Source organism: Lolium rigidum, chromosome 4 (genome assembly GCF_022539505.1).
Source record: "Lolium rigidum isolate FL_2022 chromosome 4, APGP_CSIRO_Lrig_0.1, whole genome shotgun sequence".
In the NCBI taxonomy this organism is placed as follows: Eukaryota; Viridiplantae; Streptophyta; class Magnoliopsida; order Poales; family Poaceae; genus Lolium; species Lolium rigidum.
In genome coordinates this window covers 210,085,132-210,104,315 of record NC_061511.1, presented here as the reverse complement: position 1 = coordinate 210,104,315, position 19,184 = coordinate 210,085,132, and the positions used below count along the sequence as shown (strand labels likewise).

At 46.7% G+C, this 19,184-nt stretch overlaps 3 protein-coding genes across 3 annotated transcripts; 2 read left to right on the top strand and 1 right to left on the bottom strand.

Annotated features, from left to right (window-relative positions):
• Positions 1-2,649, top strand: LOC124649281 (pentatricopeptide repeat-containing protein At4g01030, mitochondrial-like). Its single transcript, XM_047188935.1, has one exon. The coding sequence runs from the start codon at positions 1-3 to the stop codon at positions 2,587-2,589; it is 2,589 nt and encodes an 862-aa protein (XP_047044891.1). The 3' UTR covers positions 2,590-2,649.
• A 1,581-nt stretch (positions 2,650-4,230) lies between these two features.
• Positions 4,231-10,083, bottom strand: LOC124706958 (probable protein phosphatase 2C 52). The gene is made up of 9 exons (XM_047238618.1): positions 10,071-10,083; positions 9,301-9,991; positions 6,822-6,949; positions 6,649-6,747; positions 6,379-6,537; positions 5,265-5,351; positions 5,002-5,093; positions 4,806-4,880; positions 4,231-4,585 (listed from the first exon to the last, which is right to left on the bottom strand). Exons 2-9 carry the CDS (start codon positions 9,963-9,965, stop codon positions 4,415-4,417), a joined length of 1,476 nt encoding a protein of 491 aa, XP_047094574.1. The 5' UTR covers positions 9,966-9,991; positions 10,071-10,083; the 3' UTR covers positions 4,231-4,414.
• A 2,423-nt stretch (positions 10,084-12,506) lies between these two features.
• LOC124706956 (CTP synthase-like) lies at positions 12,507-17,833 on the top strand. Its single transcript, XM_047238617.1, has 21 exons — positions 12,507-12,624; positions 13,559-13,638; positions 13,722-13,808; positions 14,171-14,221; positions 14,329-14,446; positions 14,556-14,612; positions 14,699-14,763; positions 14,874-14,957; positions 15,044-15,094; positions 15,179-15,241; positions 15,321-15,367; positions 15,457-15,526; positions 15,610-15,672; positions 15,757-15,846; positions 15,933-15,971; positions 16,046-16,273; positions 16,486-16,571; positions 16,678-16,726; positions 16,843-16,923; positions 17,006-17,099; positions 17,198-17,833. The coding sequence occupies exons 1-21, from the start codon at positions 12,507-12,509 to the stop codon at positions 17,392-17,394; spliced, it is 1,818 nt and encodes a 605-aa protein (XP_047094573.1). The 3' UTR covers positions 17,395-17,833.
• The last annotated feature ends 1,351 nt before the right edge of the window (positions 17,834-19,184 follow it).

The following is a 19,184-nucleotide window of genomic DNA, read 5'->3' as shown; positions in this document are numbered from 1 at the left end:
ATGGCGCAAGCCATCTCCCTCCCGCCGCTCCCCTCTCCCCACCACCACCGCCACCACAACGCGAGATACTCGCGTGCCCCCTCGCCGTCCCAACTCCGAGCCGAGTCGCCCCTCTCCGCGGCGCTACGTGCCGGCGACGGCTCCTCCTCGTTCCGGGATGCGCGGTTCCTGGTCTCCCTGCTGCGCCAATGCGGCGACCTCCTCCAAGGCGACGATAACTCGGCATCTCATCCGGCAGAGAAGACTGACCTCCTCGCGGCGCGGAGGCTCGCGCCGCAGCTTCACTCGCTGGCCGTCCGGGCGGGCCACGCGACGCGGGAGCCCCACGTGGCGTGCGCGCTCGCGGACCTCCTCGCGCGCCTGGGCCGCGCCGCCTCCAGCCGCCGCCTGCTGGCCGAGGGCGACGCGGGCGCCAAGGACGCCGTGCTGTGGAACAAGCAGGTGGCGATGCTGGCGGAGGCGGGGGACTGGGGCGGCGCGATCGCGGCCTTCCGGGAGATGCAGGCGCGCGGGGTGGCCGCCGACGGGTACGCGTGCGCGCGGGTGCTCCACGCGTGCGGCCGCGCCTCCGCCGGGGACCCGCGCCGGCGGGAGGGGCGCGCCGTGCACGCGCACGCGCTCAAGGCCGGCCTCGTCGACGCGCACCCGCTCGTGCCCGGGTTCCTCGCCGGCATGTACGCCGAGGGCGCGGACGTGGCGGCGGCGACCACGGTGCTGCTCCGGTCGAACGTCGAGGGCGCCGTCGCGTGGAACGCGGTGATCGCCTGCTGCGTCCGGCTCGGGCTGGTCGACGACGCCATGGAGCTCGCGGAGCGCATGGCGAGGACGGGGACCGCGGACCCCACCCTCTCCACCTGGAACACCGTGCTCTCCGGCTGCGCGCGGCACGGGCGCGACCGGGAGGCGGTCGCCGTCGTGCGGCGGATGCTGGAGCAGGGCCTGTCGCCGGACGCCACCACCGTGTCCAGCCTCCTCAAGTCCGTGGCCAACGTGGGGGCGCTCGGACACGGCACGGAGGTCCACGGCTTCTTCCTGCGGCACCAGCTCGTGCCGGACGCGTACACGGGAACCGCGCTCGTGGACATGTACGCCAAGTGCGGCCGCCTCGACTGCGCGCAGAAGGTGTTCGACGGTTTGGAGCACCGGAACCTGGCCACCTGGAACTCGCTCGTCGCGGGATACGCCAACGCCGGCGAGTTCGACAGAGCTCTAGAGCTCGTGGGAACCATGAAGAGGAACCGGCTCGACCCGAACGTGACCACCTGGAACGGGCTGATCACCGGCTATGCCATGAACGGCCTCAGCTCACAAGCAATGCTGCTGCTCCGGCAGATCAAGGCTGCCGGGCTCACTCCGAACGCGGTCTCCTGGACATCCCTCATCTCCGGGAGCTGCCAGAACGGGGAGTACGACGATGCCATCACCCTCTTCGCCGAGATGCAGAGCGACGGCGTGCAGCCCAGCCTGGTCACCACGCTGGTCCTGCTCCGGGCTTGCGCCGGGCTCGCCCTCCTGAAGAAAGGCAAGGAGGTGCACTGCTTCGCGCTGCGCAGAGCCTACGCCGGCGAGACGGTCGTCGGAACGGCGCTGGTCGACATGTACTCCAAGGCGGGGAGCCTGACGAGCGCCAAGAGGGTGTTCGGGAGGATCCAGAGCAAGAACCTGGTGTGCTGCAACGCCATGCTCACCGGGCTTGCCGTCCACGGGCAAGCTCACGAGGCCATAGCACTGTTCCACGACCTCTGGAGGTCGGGGCTGAAGCCGGACAGCATCACCTTCACCGCGCTGCTCACCGCCTGCAGATCGATGGGCCTGATCGCCGAAGCGTGGGAGTACTTCGACGGCATGGAGAGCAAGTACGGCGTGACGCCGACGGCCGAGAACTACGCCTGCATGGTCGACCTGCTGGCGAGGACCGGGTACCTGGATGAGGCGATGGCCTTCCTCGAGAAGTCGCCGGTTGACCCAGGGGCGAGCTCGTGGGGCGCAATTCTTACGGGCTGCTCCATTCATGGCAACCTTGACCTGGCAGAGGAGGCCGCCAGGAATTTGTTCAGGCTGGAGCCGTACAACTCGGCCAACTACCTGATGATGATGAGCTTGTATGAGCATCAGCAGATGTACGACGAAGCCGAGAGCCTCAAGTACGCGATGAAAGCCAGGGGAGTGAACACCAGACCAGGGTGGAGCTGGATACAGGTCGAGCAGGGTATCCATGTCTTCGAGGTTGATGGCAGCCCGCACCCAGAGACCGCAGAGATATACGAAGAGATGAGCCGTCTGGTATCCCGGATCAAAGCGGCGGGGTACTCACCGGACAGGAGCTGCATCGCGTACGACGTCCCAGAGGAGGAGAAGGAGAAGCTGCTGCTCTGCCACACCGAGAAGCTCGCCATCACCTACGGCCTGATCCGCTCCGACACGAGCCGGATGCCCATCAGGGTGATCAAGAACACCAGGATGTGCAATGACTGTCATGAGGTGGCGAAGCATGTCTCTGCCCTGTGTGACCGGCAGATCATCCTCCGGGATGGTGCAAGGTTTCACCATTTCGTCGACGGGAAGTGCTCGTGTAACGACTGTTGGTGAGTATTATCCGGGATCAGATAAATTTGATTTCTAGTGAGAGTGGTGCGATGGTTTTGGTTATCTGCAGAGAGTATGCTGTTAGCCAGGCAATTTTAACTGCAGTGGTGCTCTCCATGAAGACTGGGTATTCCTGCCTACCAAAGGTTTAAAATTGCCAGATAGTTGCAACAGGGTTTAGGACGATCCTACATCTTCTTCAGCTGCATTCTCCGGTTAATCAATACAAGAGGAGTATAAGAGTTCAGAGCCAAATTGCACATATGTTTGTCCCAGACGTTCTACTCAGCTCTGTGCATGGCATTGGTTGCACAACAAGTGCGCCTATACTGACAGCTCGACATTTCCTTGGCCCAACAGAAGCACTGGCATAGTGCCATAGAGCTTGACGTGCAGATGTGACTGAAAACTGAGTTCCTGATCCCCATCAGTTTTAACCCCAGGCATTCTCTATCACCACATTGTCGACTATATGTGAACTTAACTCTGGTTGTACGACGTACTGACGTGGGTTAGATGGCCTCCGACGACAGTGGCGATCCTTAGACCGTCCAAAATCCAATCAGAGACAGTGATGTTCGGATGAATCCTCCCCTTCCTGAGTTGGTCTTAATCAAAGAATGCATGGGGTTAAAACTGTAATGCAAAGCCAGCTAATGTGCCTGATCTAGGACACCTGAAAGCGGTGCCACACTCAGCCCAGCCGCTCTGGATGGAAATCAGGTCGTCTCGTGTCAAAATGTAGCAGTCCTCAATGCAGGCATTACCGCTTGAATCTGCAGTATTGTCATGGTCAAATATTTATCTTCAGAAATCGTTAATACTACAATTATTTGTGCTGGTACAGAAAATGAGATGAACACTTTTACCTGAATCAATTCCATCTGTGTTTGGGGAGTCATGGAGCCAACAGTCACATTAGCTATCACCAAATTGATGCACACACAGGAGGCAGAAACCAAGAGTTTAGATTCAGATGCGTATTTATAAGCTGTAATGGAACACTGACTGACAGAAGAGTAGCATATGCAGAGAACGGAGGCCGTTGTCAATGCTTAAGATAGTCCGTTAGATGCCTATGAGATGCCTTAATTTGGCGCACAAAAAAAGCGGATCGCAAGGTTACCAAGTAGTCGTTCGTCTGTTGTTTATCATGCTATGAACAGAGTTAGCGGTGACACTATACTAAATCAACCACTGGCTTACTGAGCAATACACTGATATATGTTCTTCACACGATGGCGCTGAATGGAAGATATCGATATCATCTCCAGCGGATGCGGCCTCACGAAGGCAAGGCTTCAGTCTTACTAGAAGCAGCCACATGTGCCATCTGCATAGAAGCAAGAACTTGTGATGAAGACATCGTCCATGCAGGCCATCACCATAGATCTGCTATGAACTAAGCTCGCACGCTCTAGGTTGGAGAATGTAACGTAGTGACTGTGTGACATACACAAATGGTAGTATCATCGATATCTCACCATCAGCAGCCAGCACCAGTAGAACTGAACGCTGCAAAGCGCGATCGCACCGAGAACAACCTGATCTGCTGCAGGCTACCAGTGGCCGCTAGGCTAGGAGCACCACCGCTGCCTTCACCAACCTTTCACAATTTTCTAAGCGCAGCACTTGTCCCCAGTAGAAAGTTGAAACTAAGCCAGTCTGATAAGCAGTTTGTATTCACCAACGAATTTCGAAAATCATATGCTATGAATGTATAATGACCATGCTACATTTCTGATACATATGGATTGGGCCCTGTAGATCTACAGATAAGGGGCCCTTGCCAGCCCACAACATGTATAACAGACAGCAAATACGATGATCAGCTCTTGTCGCCCGAAGGTGAGGGGGAGTCGCCGCCCGTCCTGTCATGCTGGAATTTCACGACGACGCAGGTGATGTTGTCGCCGCTCCCACGGCCAAAAGCGGTCTCCGTCAGCTTCCGGGCTGCTGCCTCGGGATCCTCCTCCATCTTCACGAGTGAGACAGCGTCCTGACAAGAGGAGAAGACGATGAGATTTTCGGCAGTTACATGTGATATGAATCTTCAAGCCACATTTAGGATAAGTGGCACGAAAGTCTGCCTACGTCTTTTACATGCAAAGCCCGTACATAATATGATCAGAGTTTGTTCTACTCTGGTAGACCTTGTGAACTGAATAAGGCATATATGCACCTCTAGACAAGTTATTAATGTATAATAGCAAACTAACCTCATTTGGAACCACATCCCACAGCCCATCGCTAGCCAAAATCAGAAAGTCTGCTTCGTCATCTATTTCTTGCTCCTGACAAAATAATAAAATCTTGAGCAATGATAGAATGATAGTTTGACATATAAGCAGTGAAACACCAATCTGTGTTTTTTGGGGGACTAGAATCAAACACAAGCATACAAGCACAAGTTACCTGAATCTCCGGTTCTGCAACAACAAATTGCTTGAGCAAGCGGTTGCCAAATGCCCGAGACATTGCAAGTACACCACCGACCCTCCATGTTCCTGCAAAAGCCCATTTGCCACTATCAGATTTTCAAGCCCCACACCATCCATGCACATGTTATTTTTGCTAAACAAAGAAAAGACAAACTACAGCAACTTGTGTTGAAAGCTGAACCACAAAAATATGTAATTTAGTCAAGTAGTGCTTTGTGTGATGGAAGCATAACTTACCAGCCCACATAACAATCCCACCAGCACTCTCAATTCGTTTCCTCTCATCGCTTCTGTTCGGCTTGTGATCGTCAGAGAGTGCAATAGCTGTGAATAAGAAAAGGCAACATTTTACCAACAATTTAGCAAAGCAGTGTGAAGAACTAAGCATATGCTTTTGGAATTCTGGATTGTTAAAATTTACAGTCACAGTGTGTGAAGAACTAAGCATGTGCTTTGGACATTGGAACAGATTAAATAATATGTATCAAGGAAGCTCTCTCGGGCACAAATTACGGTGAGACCAAGAAAGTTATTTAGCGAGTGGGCTTGATATCAAGCACTTCATCTTATGCTATGCATATTCAAGTTGGTACATGTCCAACAACCAACTTAATCCAGAAAACTAAAAAAATTAAGGCAATCAAAAAAGTCAAGTTGATAAGAAATTAGCAACGCTTTTCGCAGAAAAAAAAATGATCAGGACAGTTGAACTGAATTCAAACATAGCTTCTTTTGCTGCATTCATTCTGGCATCATCCAGCCTCTAGCATGCTATTTTATTTGTACAGTTATATCACTGGTGGTAAGTTGGCAAACATGTTTCATACCATATATTTTAGTGTTTTCCACTGTATCATGCTTAGCAAATTATTAGAGCAATTGCCAATTGACCATCACAAATATACCCAGTAACTAAGGGAAAGTAGTGATACATGTCTTCTATCATCCAAGTATAGCAGAGTGCAGGGCAGTGATCTATGCTAATAAACGATGATGATGTGTAAGCACAAGCTCCCAAGTAAAAAAAAGGACATGTGCTATACATTCTCAGAGAAATGGAAAAAAACACTTTATCTAATTTGATGGAAATCATATAGATTAATTAACATTTAACATTGACTATTAATTGTACTCGTAGCATATTTAAACTCCAGATGACAGGAGGAGTCATCGATGTTAAATAATAGATGTCATCAACGCCATAACTGAACTCAAATGAAAATAAATTGTCTAACATCCCATTAACATTGTCAAATTACCATGTTAAGCCCGGATGTGCCCAGGCTAACAAATCTAGCTGTATCCAATACTAACCAATGAACAACATAATTCCCTTAAGAGAAACAATCACCTTTGCCTGACTTTGATATTACAGCCCGAGAGTCGCCAACATTTGCCACGTAAAGATGATTCCCAACCAAAACTGCTGTCGATGCAGTTGACCCATCATCTCTATGAGTGTTGACTTCAGATTCCAAGAATTCTGAATCAGTTTTTTTATATGTTTCACCTATGAGTGGGAAAAAACTAATTAGATAGTCCACCACAAGAAAGATCTAGTGAATCATGGTATGGCATTAAAAAAATTGAAGTTGATGCTTTTTTGGAAAGAGAAACATACTTATTGCTAATTTTGTATCTGTCATGAATTCCGGATGTTTCATGAGATTCTCAAACAAGTGCTCCTTCAAATACTCAGCAGCACGTGAACCCCCATGACCTGCAGGAAAACAAATTGTTCAGAGAGAGAAGCATTGACAAAAGATAAGTAATCTACAAGAAAGAATCGCCGACCATCAAATATTCCGAAGAGATTTATTTTTTTATCATCAATTTTAGATGATTTTATGTCAAAGAAGTCTTCCATGCTTGCCCTTTTTCCTCTAAAACTTGAATATCCACAACTCAAACTTCCATCATCACTGCAAACAAGTCATCAATCAAAATTCATGTTGTTATAATTTAGAAGACTTTATAACTTCATGTATGAAGAAAATTAAATAGATTGCAGAAACCCTGATATCGGATGTGCTTATCGAGAATGACTGTCAAATCAAATTAGGAAAAAAAATGGTATATGTCCATCAAAATTAGATGCATGTATTTGAACTAGAAGCTCTAAATATTGGGCGCAAAATGCTATCAACCACTTGAAGAGCAGAAACACCATTTCTTTTCCACAAACTATCCAAAAGAGTATTCAAATAATAGCCTTAAAATAACAAGATTAGGACCCTGGAAATTTCACTACTAAATCAGAGTCTGTTTAAAAGATGCACAATTTTTAAGATGAACTAGGCCTCTCACTAAGTTGCTCAAAGAGAAATTTATCATCAGAACCATTCTTAGTTTCTTACAATGTTACTCAAAAAAAAAATTGACAATATAACTGCAACTGTTATACAATTAGCTCAATATTTGTGAAGGTCAAATTGTTCTACGTCATATAAAGTACAAACATACGACAAAACAGTAAACTATTCCTGAACCCTGAGTTGCTTCGTATCTACCTTTTGGTCATCACACTTCTAGCAACCAAACCATATGAGCTGCTCATTACTAATGTGGGGTGGCTTGATATCACAAGAGAGGGCGGTGGATGTGAAAATGGGAGCAACGTGCAGGGAAATCGTCGATTAAATAAGTAAAAGTGATGACTAGCCATGTTACTAAAAAAGGCATGTGCATTGCTCATCCCACAAAATGGTTCTAATCTAAGTTGGATTGGTTGAAGAAAACAATACTTAGTTGAGTAGTTGGCCCACTTAATGATGATGATATGTTGATATTCTATCCAGATAATGCACAAACACCTTGAAGATCTGATGATGAAGAAATGTTCTATTAAAATCAAATGTTCCTTGTCAAGACATATTTTCCCCATATTAAATGTTGTTTATTTTTTTTGGAGAATAACTTGCCAAAATCCAATTGAAACATTTTTCTGAAGTTTCACTATTTGCATCACCAAAGAGTAGTTTCATAGAGTAGTATCATTCTCTCTTGATGAACAGCTTTTACAATAGGGTATTACGCTTCCGTTTGTAGCATTCTGCTCTAAAGTTTCAGTGTTTCCTTGTTCAAAATATAGCATTGTTATGGTGAGCAACCGCCAGTTAATGGAACTTTGTAGCACAATTATGATGTCCATTACTCCTTTTCTAAAAGTGATCATCCGCTACTCTCTAATAGCGGCATGCGTGCATACTATGCAACGGGTTCACAGGATGGTACTGCCAATTGGCAAAATTACACGTGAGGTTTTGAATTTACATGGGTTCCATAAAGCTGATGTCCTGGTCCGCCGCCATAAGTCTGGAACTATACATAATTCTAAATAGGGAGACGACTATAATACTCTAGGCGCAAGAGGGCAGTGCAGATACATTTCTAAGCTACCTCCACTCTATTACTGAATGTATTCCCAAGCTATCCCCGCTGCCCTTGCTACCAAATCTAAATTGTCGTTTACCAGTATTTAGTGGACCATGGATTTTCAGTAACGAATATTATTTTTCCTTTTGCATGAATGGAATAAGCGATATACGGCACGTGAACTTCAATGACCCTTTGGCTCGCAAAATCTAGGTGTGCTTGCTTTGCGGCCCAACAAAACCTGCCAAATTATGGGCAGGACAGTGCAGCGCGACAGAAGAGGCACGGTGAAGCAAAAACTGTTAGAGTTAGCTGAGTGGAAACCAGACACAGCTTCATAATCCCACATTACGCTTGTGAAGGTATTACCAAGCTATGCCCGCTGCCCTTGCTACCGAATCTAAATTGTCGTTTACCAGTATTTGATGGACCATGGATTTTCAGTAACGAATATTATTTTTCCTTTCACATGCATGGGGCAAGCGAGATACAGCACGTGAACTTCAATGACCCTTTGGCTCGCAAAATCCAGGGCGTGCTTGCCTTGTGGCCCAACCAACCTGCCAAATTATGGGTGGTGAAATGCAGTGTGACTGAAGAGCCATGGCGAAGCAAAAATCTGTAGAGTTAGTCGAGTGGAAACCGAACACACCTTCACAATCCCACATAGTAACCACCAAGCCAGCAATGGCTCGCAGAAAGCTACATTCGATGTCACATACGTCACACAATTATGCTTTCATCTCTATCGCACCGCCACGCACTAAACGTACTACTAGAACACGAGCTATACATGGTAGTCGGCTATTTGAATCAAATAAACCAACGGTATTGCGCGCCAATATAACTGATCATGCCTAAGCTGCAAAGTACTAGGAAACACAGAAGCAGGTATTACCTCTTGCATCCGCCGCTCATGTAGCCGACCTCGTCGGCCCTCTCCCTCTCCCTTTGCCTCTCCTTCTCCTTCCTCTCCTTCTCCTGGTCCTGGTCCCTGGGCACCTCCAGAGCCGGCACGGCAGCCGCAGCCGCAGCTACTGCCGCAGCTGCAGCGCCTAGATTCACCCCCTCCTCCACCAGCGCCGGCGACAGCACCTCCTCCTCCTCCTCCTCAGCGGACTGCGACTCCAGCACGGCCACAGCCGCGGCAGGCGACACCTCCATGTCACCCTCCACCTCCACCTCCATCTCGACCGACTCCGACTCGACCTCGACGAAGCCGGCCAGCGCCTCCCGCTCGGGCGACGAGGCCTCCTCCACGACCTCGCCAGCGCCCTCCCCCTCCACCACGTCCACCGGCGTGACCCCTCCGGGCCCCATCGCCTTCCCGCGCGCCCGGAACCGGTGGTACTTGACGGGGTGCCGCACGCCGAGCCGCTTGTCGCTCCCCGGCCTCGACGGTCCCACCGCCTCCTCCTCCCCTGCCGCTGCTCCCGCCGCCGATGCTCCCGCCGCCAACGCCGACTCCGAGTCCGACTCCGGCAGCGGCACCACCTCCGTCGCAGACGCCGGCGGGCTAGACGCGCTCACCTGCTGCTCCTTCACGGCGCCATCGTGAACCATGAGCCAACCCGAAGACAGCCCTGGAACTGGAAGCAGCAGGCACAGAGCTCAGATTCAAAATCCGCCCACGACGATCCCGAACAATGGAGCTCGATCTCAACTCACCTTCGGGATCCGATCGGAGCGGCGGCGAGCGGCGGCGGCCGGATCGGATCTAGCGAGGGCGGGGCGGTGGGCGTGAGCTGGAGAGTGATCGGAGCGGAGTGTCGTCAGAGAGAGAGATGAGAGATGAGATGGAGAGGAGAAGCAGCGTTGCGCTACGGCCTGCGGTGATGTGCCTGTTTCCCTTTTTTTTTGTAGTCTATTTCTATCTTATTCTGTTCGGTGTACGTGGTTCGGGTGGGGAGGCCCCACATGGGGCACGGGCGGCTGGCGGCGGCGGAGTTATGGTCGCTGGAGTGTGGGCCTGGTCGACTCGGGTCGTGGTGTCAGTGAGGGTGGGATGGGGCCGGTCGAGGTGAAGACGAGTCTGACAAGGTTGCGCCGCGCAGGGCCTCAGGGGTGAAATGTGGGCCGGAGCATTCTGTTTCGCTAGCGTGGAGGGCTCTGCGTTGCGTGTGGCCCGGCCCGATGTCTCAACTGGGTTGGTATTTTTGTGAGTTTTGTTTTTTTGCTGGATTTTTTATGAGTAGTTCAATGTAGCTTTGTGCCAGGGAGAAAAACCAACATCTCAAGCTAGAGGCCTTCTGATCTACAACAAGTTTTTTAACTAAACCCCTAGAGAACCAGTGCACGAGAGCAGCAAACATTGCAAATCAAGAGAAGCGTAGACTAGAAGGAACACTGACCAAATCCAGCGAGATCCACCAGGTACAAGCCTCCACACTCGTACAGGCAAAGCTAGACGCATCGCTAGGACGGGGAGGACTTTACTCCATCTGCAGGGAGTCGCCACCGTCATGTCTTCCTGAGTAAAACATAAACCCTAAAGATAGAGAAAACATAAAAAACGGAACCATTGACGTCACCACCGACAGGAGGCACAAAGCCTTAATCATCATTTTGCTCTCTCATAATATGTGTTTTCTCTTTATTTTTCACGGTCTTACCTGTAATAAGACACGTGGGACATGTCAACTCAACAAAAAAGGACATGCTAGCTATAGGATAGGGTACACCTGGAAATTATACAAAATATGAAAGATTGTCCACTATCGACTATAGGGGTGGAATAGGTGGTTGCAAAGAATAATGAAATGTTGTTTTGCTTTTGCAATTTAGTCTTCTAACTGTTGCATACAACAATCTACGTAGGTTATATGGATGTTATTGATGCATCTCATACCTTCTCACATACTCCCTACACAAGGAGGGTATCGGCTGACACAAACACTTGTAAGCAAGTGAGAAAAGGGTTGTCAACCATAGATACCTCCTCATACCATCCCATTGTCGGCAACGAAACTAGCACCTCAATGGGGTCACACCCCCTATATGTGTGAATACTACCAGAGGCGCCTCACCTGAGGGCGACGGAGCTGCTGTTGCCGGAGGGAGACCAAGTGGGAGCTAGACCGAGGTACAATGACTACATTACCCCCGATGAAGCGCTTCCTCAACCTTCCACACATAGGCGTCTCATGGTAAGAATCATGATTCCTAACCCCTAAGCCGGGTCCTTGGTGGTTTCCATGTTTTGTGCTCGCATTAGAAATTTTGTGCTGCTACGTTTGTACTCGACATGGCCCAACATGGACGCCAGCCCCGATCTGACTCGGGAACCCTAAGCCGCTATGGGTATAAGGCCGACAGGGATTGCCCTATAGGGCGTGTGAGAATTCACTCTTTAGCTAACCCTAACTTGAGAGCATAGCGTTGTAATCGTTTTACACCCAATCTAGTGAAAGGAGAGGTAGGTCTTTACCTCGAGAGAGGGATCAAACCCGGGTACGTTGTGTGTACCAATCTCGCCCTTGTAGTCTCGTTGGGCTGCTTAGCACCACCCTATGTAAGCACCACGATGGATAGTGTCGTAACTTTCCCACGACACAGGGCTGACACGTGTGTGTCGAGATAGACCAAACCATGGGTCTGGGTTTGACCTAGCCACGTTGTGCTAGGCAGGTGGGCTGCTCATGTGAGCCAAAAGCCCATTTAATCGGTTTTGGCCATTTTGTTGATTAAAAATATATATATATATAAATAAACACAGAAATAAAATACTACGAGTAGAAAAGACTAACAACATAAACAAGTTGAAAAAACAAATACATATATTCTTCAAACAAACACCAAAATGATAGAGTTGAGCAAAACATAAAAAGTTTCAAAAGAGAGTCATCAAATAGTAAAAGTAGCATAGGCTGCTTTCCAAATGTGGAACAAATACAAAGGAGATACGGAGAAAGGTTTTTGGGGAGGGTATAAATATCCGAAAGCCCTTCCTCGTCTCTATCCCCTGCGCCGTTTTCCCCCTCCCCCTCCCCACCGCGACGGCTGAACCCCAGACACGCGCTCGCGCGCAGGTGCCGGAGCCGGACGAATCGCGGCGAGGGGGCAGGAGAGGGAGCGGGAGGAGGAGGCGAAGGAGACTCGGCGAACATGAAGTACGTCCTGGTGACCGGCGGCGTGGTGAGCGGCCTCGGGAAGGGGGTGACGGCCAGCAGCATCGGCGTCGTGCTCAAGGCGTGCGGCCTCCGCATTACCTCCATCAAGATCGGTACGTGGCCCGTTCCCCCTAACCCCCGCTACGGCCGCGAGAGAGATTGGATAATGGCGGCGGCGGCGGCGGCGGCTCGATACGTTCATAGATTTCTTCCCCCCTTTTCTTGATTCATACAAGAGTAGTCCTGCGTGTTCGTGATTTATGAAAATACTTCGATTTTCGAGGAGATTTCTTCGTTTCCCCACAGAAATTTCAGCGAGCGGGCACCTATTTTACTTTCCGTTTAGGAGCTCTGCATTGGGTGCTGCCTGCGCGGCCTCAAGATTTTGAAAGTACGAGGCTTGAACAGTAGCGGTTTCACAAAACACTGGTCTTGGCGCCCCTGGAACTTTTTATTCCACCTGTCTGTGATTTGTCAATGGATCAAGTTGGTACCAATCAATAATCATGCCGACTTACCAAGAGGAAAGAATCAATGATTAGTTGGGTGTGAAGAAGTTTGTCACGCTGTTTATCCATGTCAGGCTAAAATTTTGGTTTATACTGTTAAAGCTCAAAGGGACAGGTGGCCAGGATAAGTCTAAAGAACTACCACTAGGTTATCCCTCCCTTTCTTGTTTCTGTGTTGGGGGTCTTGTATGCTTGGAGGGGTTCTCGATGTCGCAGCGCCACGGATGCCTGGTTTGGATATCTATCATTCCATCCAACCATTGGCGATACACGTAGGGTACACGTTGGATACACTTGGATTAGTTTTTTTCCACTAATAGTAATAATTTTCTAGCTGGCTACACCCTTCTTGGACTTGGCTGTTTGTGGTTATTTTGTTTATATTTATTGTTGCGAATCCTCTTTTCGTCTTGTTGATTAATTTTTGTGCCGTAGCAGCATTGGTGAAATGCTAGCTATTTCTTGGCTGAGTGCTTTTAACTGATTACATCTGTCTTTGCAAGGTTGGCATGTTCTAATCGTATCACTCAATGTGCAGATCCTTACCTTAACACTGATGCTGGAACTATGTCTCCTTTTGAACATGGTGAAGTGTTTGTGCTAGATGATGGTGGCGAGGTATAGGATTTCGACCAAGTCATTAATCTGCGATACTAGCACATACTGTTCATTTGATGTTCTATCATCTTTTGTTGTTGCAGGTGGACTTGGATCTTGGGAACTATGAGAGATTTCTGGACATTAAACTGACTCGTGATAATAACATCACTACCGGAAAGATTTACCAGGTGTGCAAATTGCCATCTCGGGCTATGTTGAAGTCTAGCAGGCTTAGATACATCTGACACTCTTGCTGTACATTAACATCACTTCAATTTAATAATCTTTACAGTATGACTTGGTCGTACAAGGCTTTGTTAGCTTCTTATCCACTGTCATGTTACATAACCATCAAACATAATTTAATGATTCTTACATTTTGATGTTGATGTCTTTGTTTTTAAAAAATGTCTTGTTTTTTACCCACATGGGTATGTGCAAAACTGAGAATAATGGCATGTCCACCTCTGTTAATATATTTGTAATAGTTGCAAAGTAGTCTTTTCTTGATTATTTGCTTAATTTATTATGTTTTGATGGTTGATCGCAGTCTGTTCTTGAGAAGGAGAGAAAGGGAGAATACCTGGGAAAGACTGTGCAGGTACAAGCCACTTCCTACACACTCATCTTTGTTTCTTACTTGAAATTGATAACTTAAGTTACAAATATCTTGGCATTCTAATCTATTCCATCAATTTTACTTTTAAGGTTGTCCCACACATTACAAATGCCATACAAGATTGGATTGAGCGTGTTGCTGCTGTTCCTGTTGATGGCAAGGAGGGACCTGCCGATGTCTGTGTGATAGAACTGGGTGGCACTATAGGTGGTTAAGAATTAACTTTATAGCTTTTTGCTCATTTTGGAAGCCTTGTTCTTTGCTTCCAGTTTATTTCAAAGCTCTGATCTTCTTGTAACCTAATGGCATGCTGCAGGTGATATTGAATCCATGCCATTTATCGAAGCTCTAGGTCAATTCTCCTATCGTGTTGGTAAGGGAACTTGCATGACTACATCATTATTTTATAATTTCTTCTCCATGGTGGTACCATTAACAATATTTCTTTGTTATTTCCAGGGGCTGGTAATTTCTGTCTGGTACATGTCAGCCTTGTTCCGGTATTAAATGTTGTCGGTGAGCAGGTAAATAAACTTTTCAGTCAATTCATAATGCTGTTTTTTTGCTTTGCATTTTGTGATCTGCTGACGCATATTTAATAATATGTGCTGTTATTGTTTCATGATTTTTGTAGAAAACTAAGCCAACTCAACACAGTGTACGTGGTTTGAGAGGACTTGGTCTCACGCCAAATATGTTAGCTTGTCGCAGTACTAAGGTTAACCAATGAACCCATCTAACTTTTACCATGTTCTCTAAAGCTCTTTTGACCTACTAACTTCTCTCCATGTTTATTGGTGACAGGTGCTGGAGGAAAACGTGAAAGACAAACTCTCTCAGTTTTGTCACGTGCCGGTACTGAAATTGTCATTTTCTGCAACAGATAATGTGTATCCACAGCAGATTTCTCTTGTTAATATTGAATTCCGTTGAATGCAGGCTGCTAATATTTTCACTCTATATGATGTTTCAAACATTTGGCATATTCCTTTGCTGTTACGGGTAATAGCACATCTAACTATGTATACTCCAATGTACCTTTTTGCCCGTGCACCACGTGATATATTCATTTTCTGTCTAGGACCAAAAAGCCCATAATGCTATTCTTAAAGTTCTCAATCTTGAAAGGTTTGTTTTCATGTACCTCATTGATATTTCCTTCTAAAGATGCCATGCTGGTATATGGTACTCTAAATACTTGTTTCTAATGTTTGCAGTGTTGCTCGGGAGCCGAAGTTAGATGAGTGGGTGGCAAGAGCTACTTTATATGACACTCTACAGGATGAAGTTGGTTTACATTTCAACTTCATGATTGTTAAATCTTTCTGGAACCTCTATGTAGTCCCATTTATATTGTACTGTCATTTCAGGTCAGAATTGCTATGGTGGGAAAGTACACCGGTCTAGCTGATTCGTACCTTTCTGTGTTAAAGGTGAGATGATCACTGTGTTCCTCGTTCCAGTCTTGTTAAATCTCTCTCCACTATTGTGCAACATTTTTTTGGCATTTTTTGTAGGCTCTTCTGCATGCTTCTGTCTCTTGCCACAAAAAACTTGTTGTAGATTGGGTTGCTTCCACTGATCTTGAGGATTCAACTGCCAAGGAGGTTTGAACAACTACTATTAGTATGTAGCATCTTTAGTCCTTAATCTGGACTGTATGTCCTTACCTGTCTGTGGTTAAATTTTATAGGCACCTGATGCTTACAACAGAGCATGGAGCTTACTGAAGGTGAGGAGTTTATGCCCTTGATATTGCCAAATTTACAATTTTGTACTTGCTGAAGTTTTTTTTTCGTTTTCCAGGGTGCAGATGGTGTTTTAGTGCCCGGTGGCTTTGGAGACAGAGGTGTTAAAGGGAAAATGATGGCTGCTAAGTATGCCCGTGAAAACAATGTCCCCTATCTTGGGATATGCCTGGGTATGCAGCTTGCTGTTGTAGATTTTGCGCGTCATGTTATGAACTTCCCTGATGCAGACAGCGCAGAATTTAATCCCGATACGAAGACCCCGTGTGTTATTTTTATGCCAGAGGTAATCTTCAAGCTCAATATGGATGAGGACACTCAAATGCATGTGACAGACCACCTCCATTCATAATCAGCACCAACTTGTAGAGACAATTATTTGTCTGTGGACACGCGGCATCTTTTCTGTATCAAGCATACTTTATTGGTTTTATTAGAAACTAGAACCTTCTTTTAGCTCACATATGGTTTCCTACAATTTGATGGTGTTTCTTTTAGGGTTCCACAACACATATGGGTGGGACCATGCGCCTTGGATCAAGGAGAACATTTTTCGAGGTTACTGACTGCACATCTGCCAAGCTGTGAGTGCACCACATTTTCTTGGCACACATCTACATGTTCTCTGTTATAGTTATCTGTATTGACACTACTCCTTGCCCACTCACGAGTTTTGTTTCGGTCACTTAGCTATGGTGATATCAAGTTCGTAGATGAGAGGCACCGGCACAGATATGAGGTCTGTAATAATCTTTGCTCTGCCATATCAATGTATAAGTGTTTTGGGTTTGTTAACATAGTATTTGACCCCTTTTTACCCTGTTAATTTTTTTTGTTCTAAAACCATGTCCGTAGGTAAATCCTGATATGGTGCCAGCATTTGAAAAAGCCGGGCTTCAGTTTGTTGGCAAAGACGAAACTGGAAAGAGAATGGAGGTAAAATACAGAACCAAAAATCTTACCTTCCCTGTGCTTCGCCATGCTGGTTGATTGACCACTAGAGTTTCAATATTTCTAGATCATTGAAATACCCAATCACCGATTCTTCGTTGGCGTCCAATTCCATCCGGAGTTCAAGTCAACACCCTCAAAGCCTTCACCTCTATTTGTCGGTAAGCTACTCGACACTTGCTGGAAACTACTACCTTGCTCTGGTGGGAAGATATGAAAAACACTGACAATCTGCTCAAATGTTCCACACTGCCTGCAGGATTGATCGCTGCGTCATGCGGGCAGCTGGACTGGGTGCTACGAGACGACTGCAATGGCCACACCGTCGCGGCTAAACAGACAATCAGCAATGGCTCCTTGTCATCCCCAGTACGCGAGAATGGGCACGCAAAGAAGCAAGCCAATGGTACAGCAAACGGAAGCTGCCATGCCAACGGCAACGGCAAGCACTGCTGACGCATGGTCGGCCTCGCCAAGGGTCCCACTGATTGCTACATCTGCTGAGTCGATATATGATACGGACCATCTGTCCCAAGTGGATGGTTCAGTGCTGACTTACTGCTGGCTCAGCAGGAGCTGTTTTTTTGTTGACTGAAGGAAGGGACCGAGGTTGGTATAACTGAGAAAGGCAGGATAGCGGCGCTCCGAGTTCCTCGATTTCCTATCGGTGATGCGGTTTTAAAAGGCCAAATAGGCGACTTTTTGTATCTCAGACTATCGAATGATATTTACCCCCATTTGCTGTTTTCAGAGTCTTTATTAGCTGGTTTTGAGAATTGTTAGTCAGTTTCTGTATTTGGACACATTAGAACTGGATCAGTGCTTTGGACCATAATCATGCAGCTCAGAATAAAACTTTCAAGTCGTTTGTATATATATTATGAGGTTCATCCTGTGAATTTTGTCTTGGCGAACAAGATGAGCGCTGTCCCTGTGCCTCTGATTGTGTGTGCGCGCACCTGTTTTTTATCAGACAATTATAGGATTGCAAAAGGTGCATTGAACAAAGATAATGAATACTATCTCTGTTCCAATGAATAAGGCTCTCATATTTCTCTTAAAAAGTCAAGCTAAGTGAAGTTTGATTAAAATTTTAGAAAAAAATATTAACAACTACTATCTCCATCCTAATAAAGTTGTCTAAGATTTACCAAAATTTGATGCGTTCAAATTTTGATAAATCTGTTGAGATGGAGGGAGTATAAAATTGTATAGACATCACATGAGAATATTATATCACATGGTGTTGATTTTGTATTGTTCATATTAATTAATTTTTTTTCTATAAATTTGGTTAACTTTTAGAAAAGGTATAGGAGTAAGTTTTATTTATTTGACAACATGTACCATTAATTCAAAAACATCAGGCATCTATCCTTTCATTAGAAACTTATTAAAGCATCCATCCTTGACTCGCGATACGCCGTTTATCCGAAACGAGAGTAGACCAGGCAACAGTTATCTCCACCTCCACTTCAGGATCATGAAAGAAGCATGTCTGCTGAGTTATATTGCACTTGTTGGCCATGAAGCAAACCTGACCTTGTGCGGTGATCTCACCAGAATATGAGTAGGCATGTACAAAAAATGTTAGGCTTCCCTTCAATTCTACTGACACGACATTTCTTGACAGATGGAGGTAACCATCTAAATCATTGGGCATTGGTCTACCACGAGAAGAGAGCAGCACAACATTCATAGACGATGGAGCAGTATTATAAGATGGTGCAAAGCAAGCCACTTCGCCACCATATTCAAAAGGCCATGGACCATTTTTGACACGAACACTCAAGATAGTGGCCTGGACAGTTTGTTCGATTCGCTCGAGGCATAACTCTGTTGTGCAGAAGCAGTTCTCGAAGGAAGTGGTTGATACACCAGGATAATGCCCGCCGGTGTAATCACAGAATGCTCTGATCAATGCTCTATCTTGAGACTCTGTTGTACCTTTCAATCGTAGTTGGACTTCAAACTTAACATGATCTGTAAACAAAATGGCACGAGACGGGCCAATCAAGCGCAAAAAAGGATCCTGCAAGTGTGGTTGATCATCCAGTTAGCACCAGAAATCCACAAAGAATAAAACATACTCTACTTCTAATCAAACTAACAGAATATTCCAACAAAGAAAATGCTACCACACTTGCACAGCAAGACGAACATACATAAAAAGCGCACGAAATGATTCACATATATCAGCTAGTAAAATTTGAGCTGACAATAACATGTTAGAGGAGAGGAACCAT

Coding starts and splice junctions, on each gene's coding strand:
- LOC124649281 (XM_047188935.1), top strand. CDS start 1: ATGGCGCAAGCCATCTCCCTCCCGCCGCTCCCCTCTCCCCACCACCAC.
- LOC124706958 (XM_047238618.1), bottom strand. CDS start 9,965: ATGGTTCACGATGGCGCCGTGAAGGAGCAGCAGGTGAGCGCGTCTAGC. Junction 6,950..9,300: donor ATGAGCGGCGGATGCAAGAG/GTAATACCTGCT, acceptor ACTTGTTTGCAG/TGATGATGGAAGTTTGAGTT. Junction 6,538..6,648: donor AGATACAAAATTAGCAATAA/GTATGTTTCTCT, acceptor TCCCACTCATAG/GTGAAACATATAAAAAAACT.
- LOC124706956 (XM_047238617.1), top strand. CDS start 12,507: ATGAAGTACGTCCTGGTGACCGGCGGCGTGGTGAGCGGCCTCGGGAAG. Junction 16,727..16,842: donor GGCACCGGCACAGATATGAG/GTCTGTAATAAT, acceptor CCATGTCCGTAG/GTAAATCCTGATATGGTGCC. Junction 17,100..17,197: donor GCCTTCACCTCTATTTGTCG/GTAAGCTACTCG, acceptor CACTGCCTGCAG/GATTGATCGCTGCGTCATGC.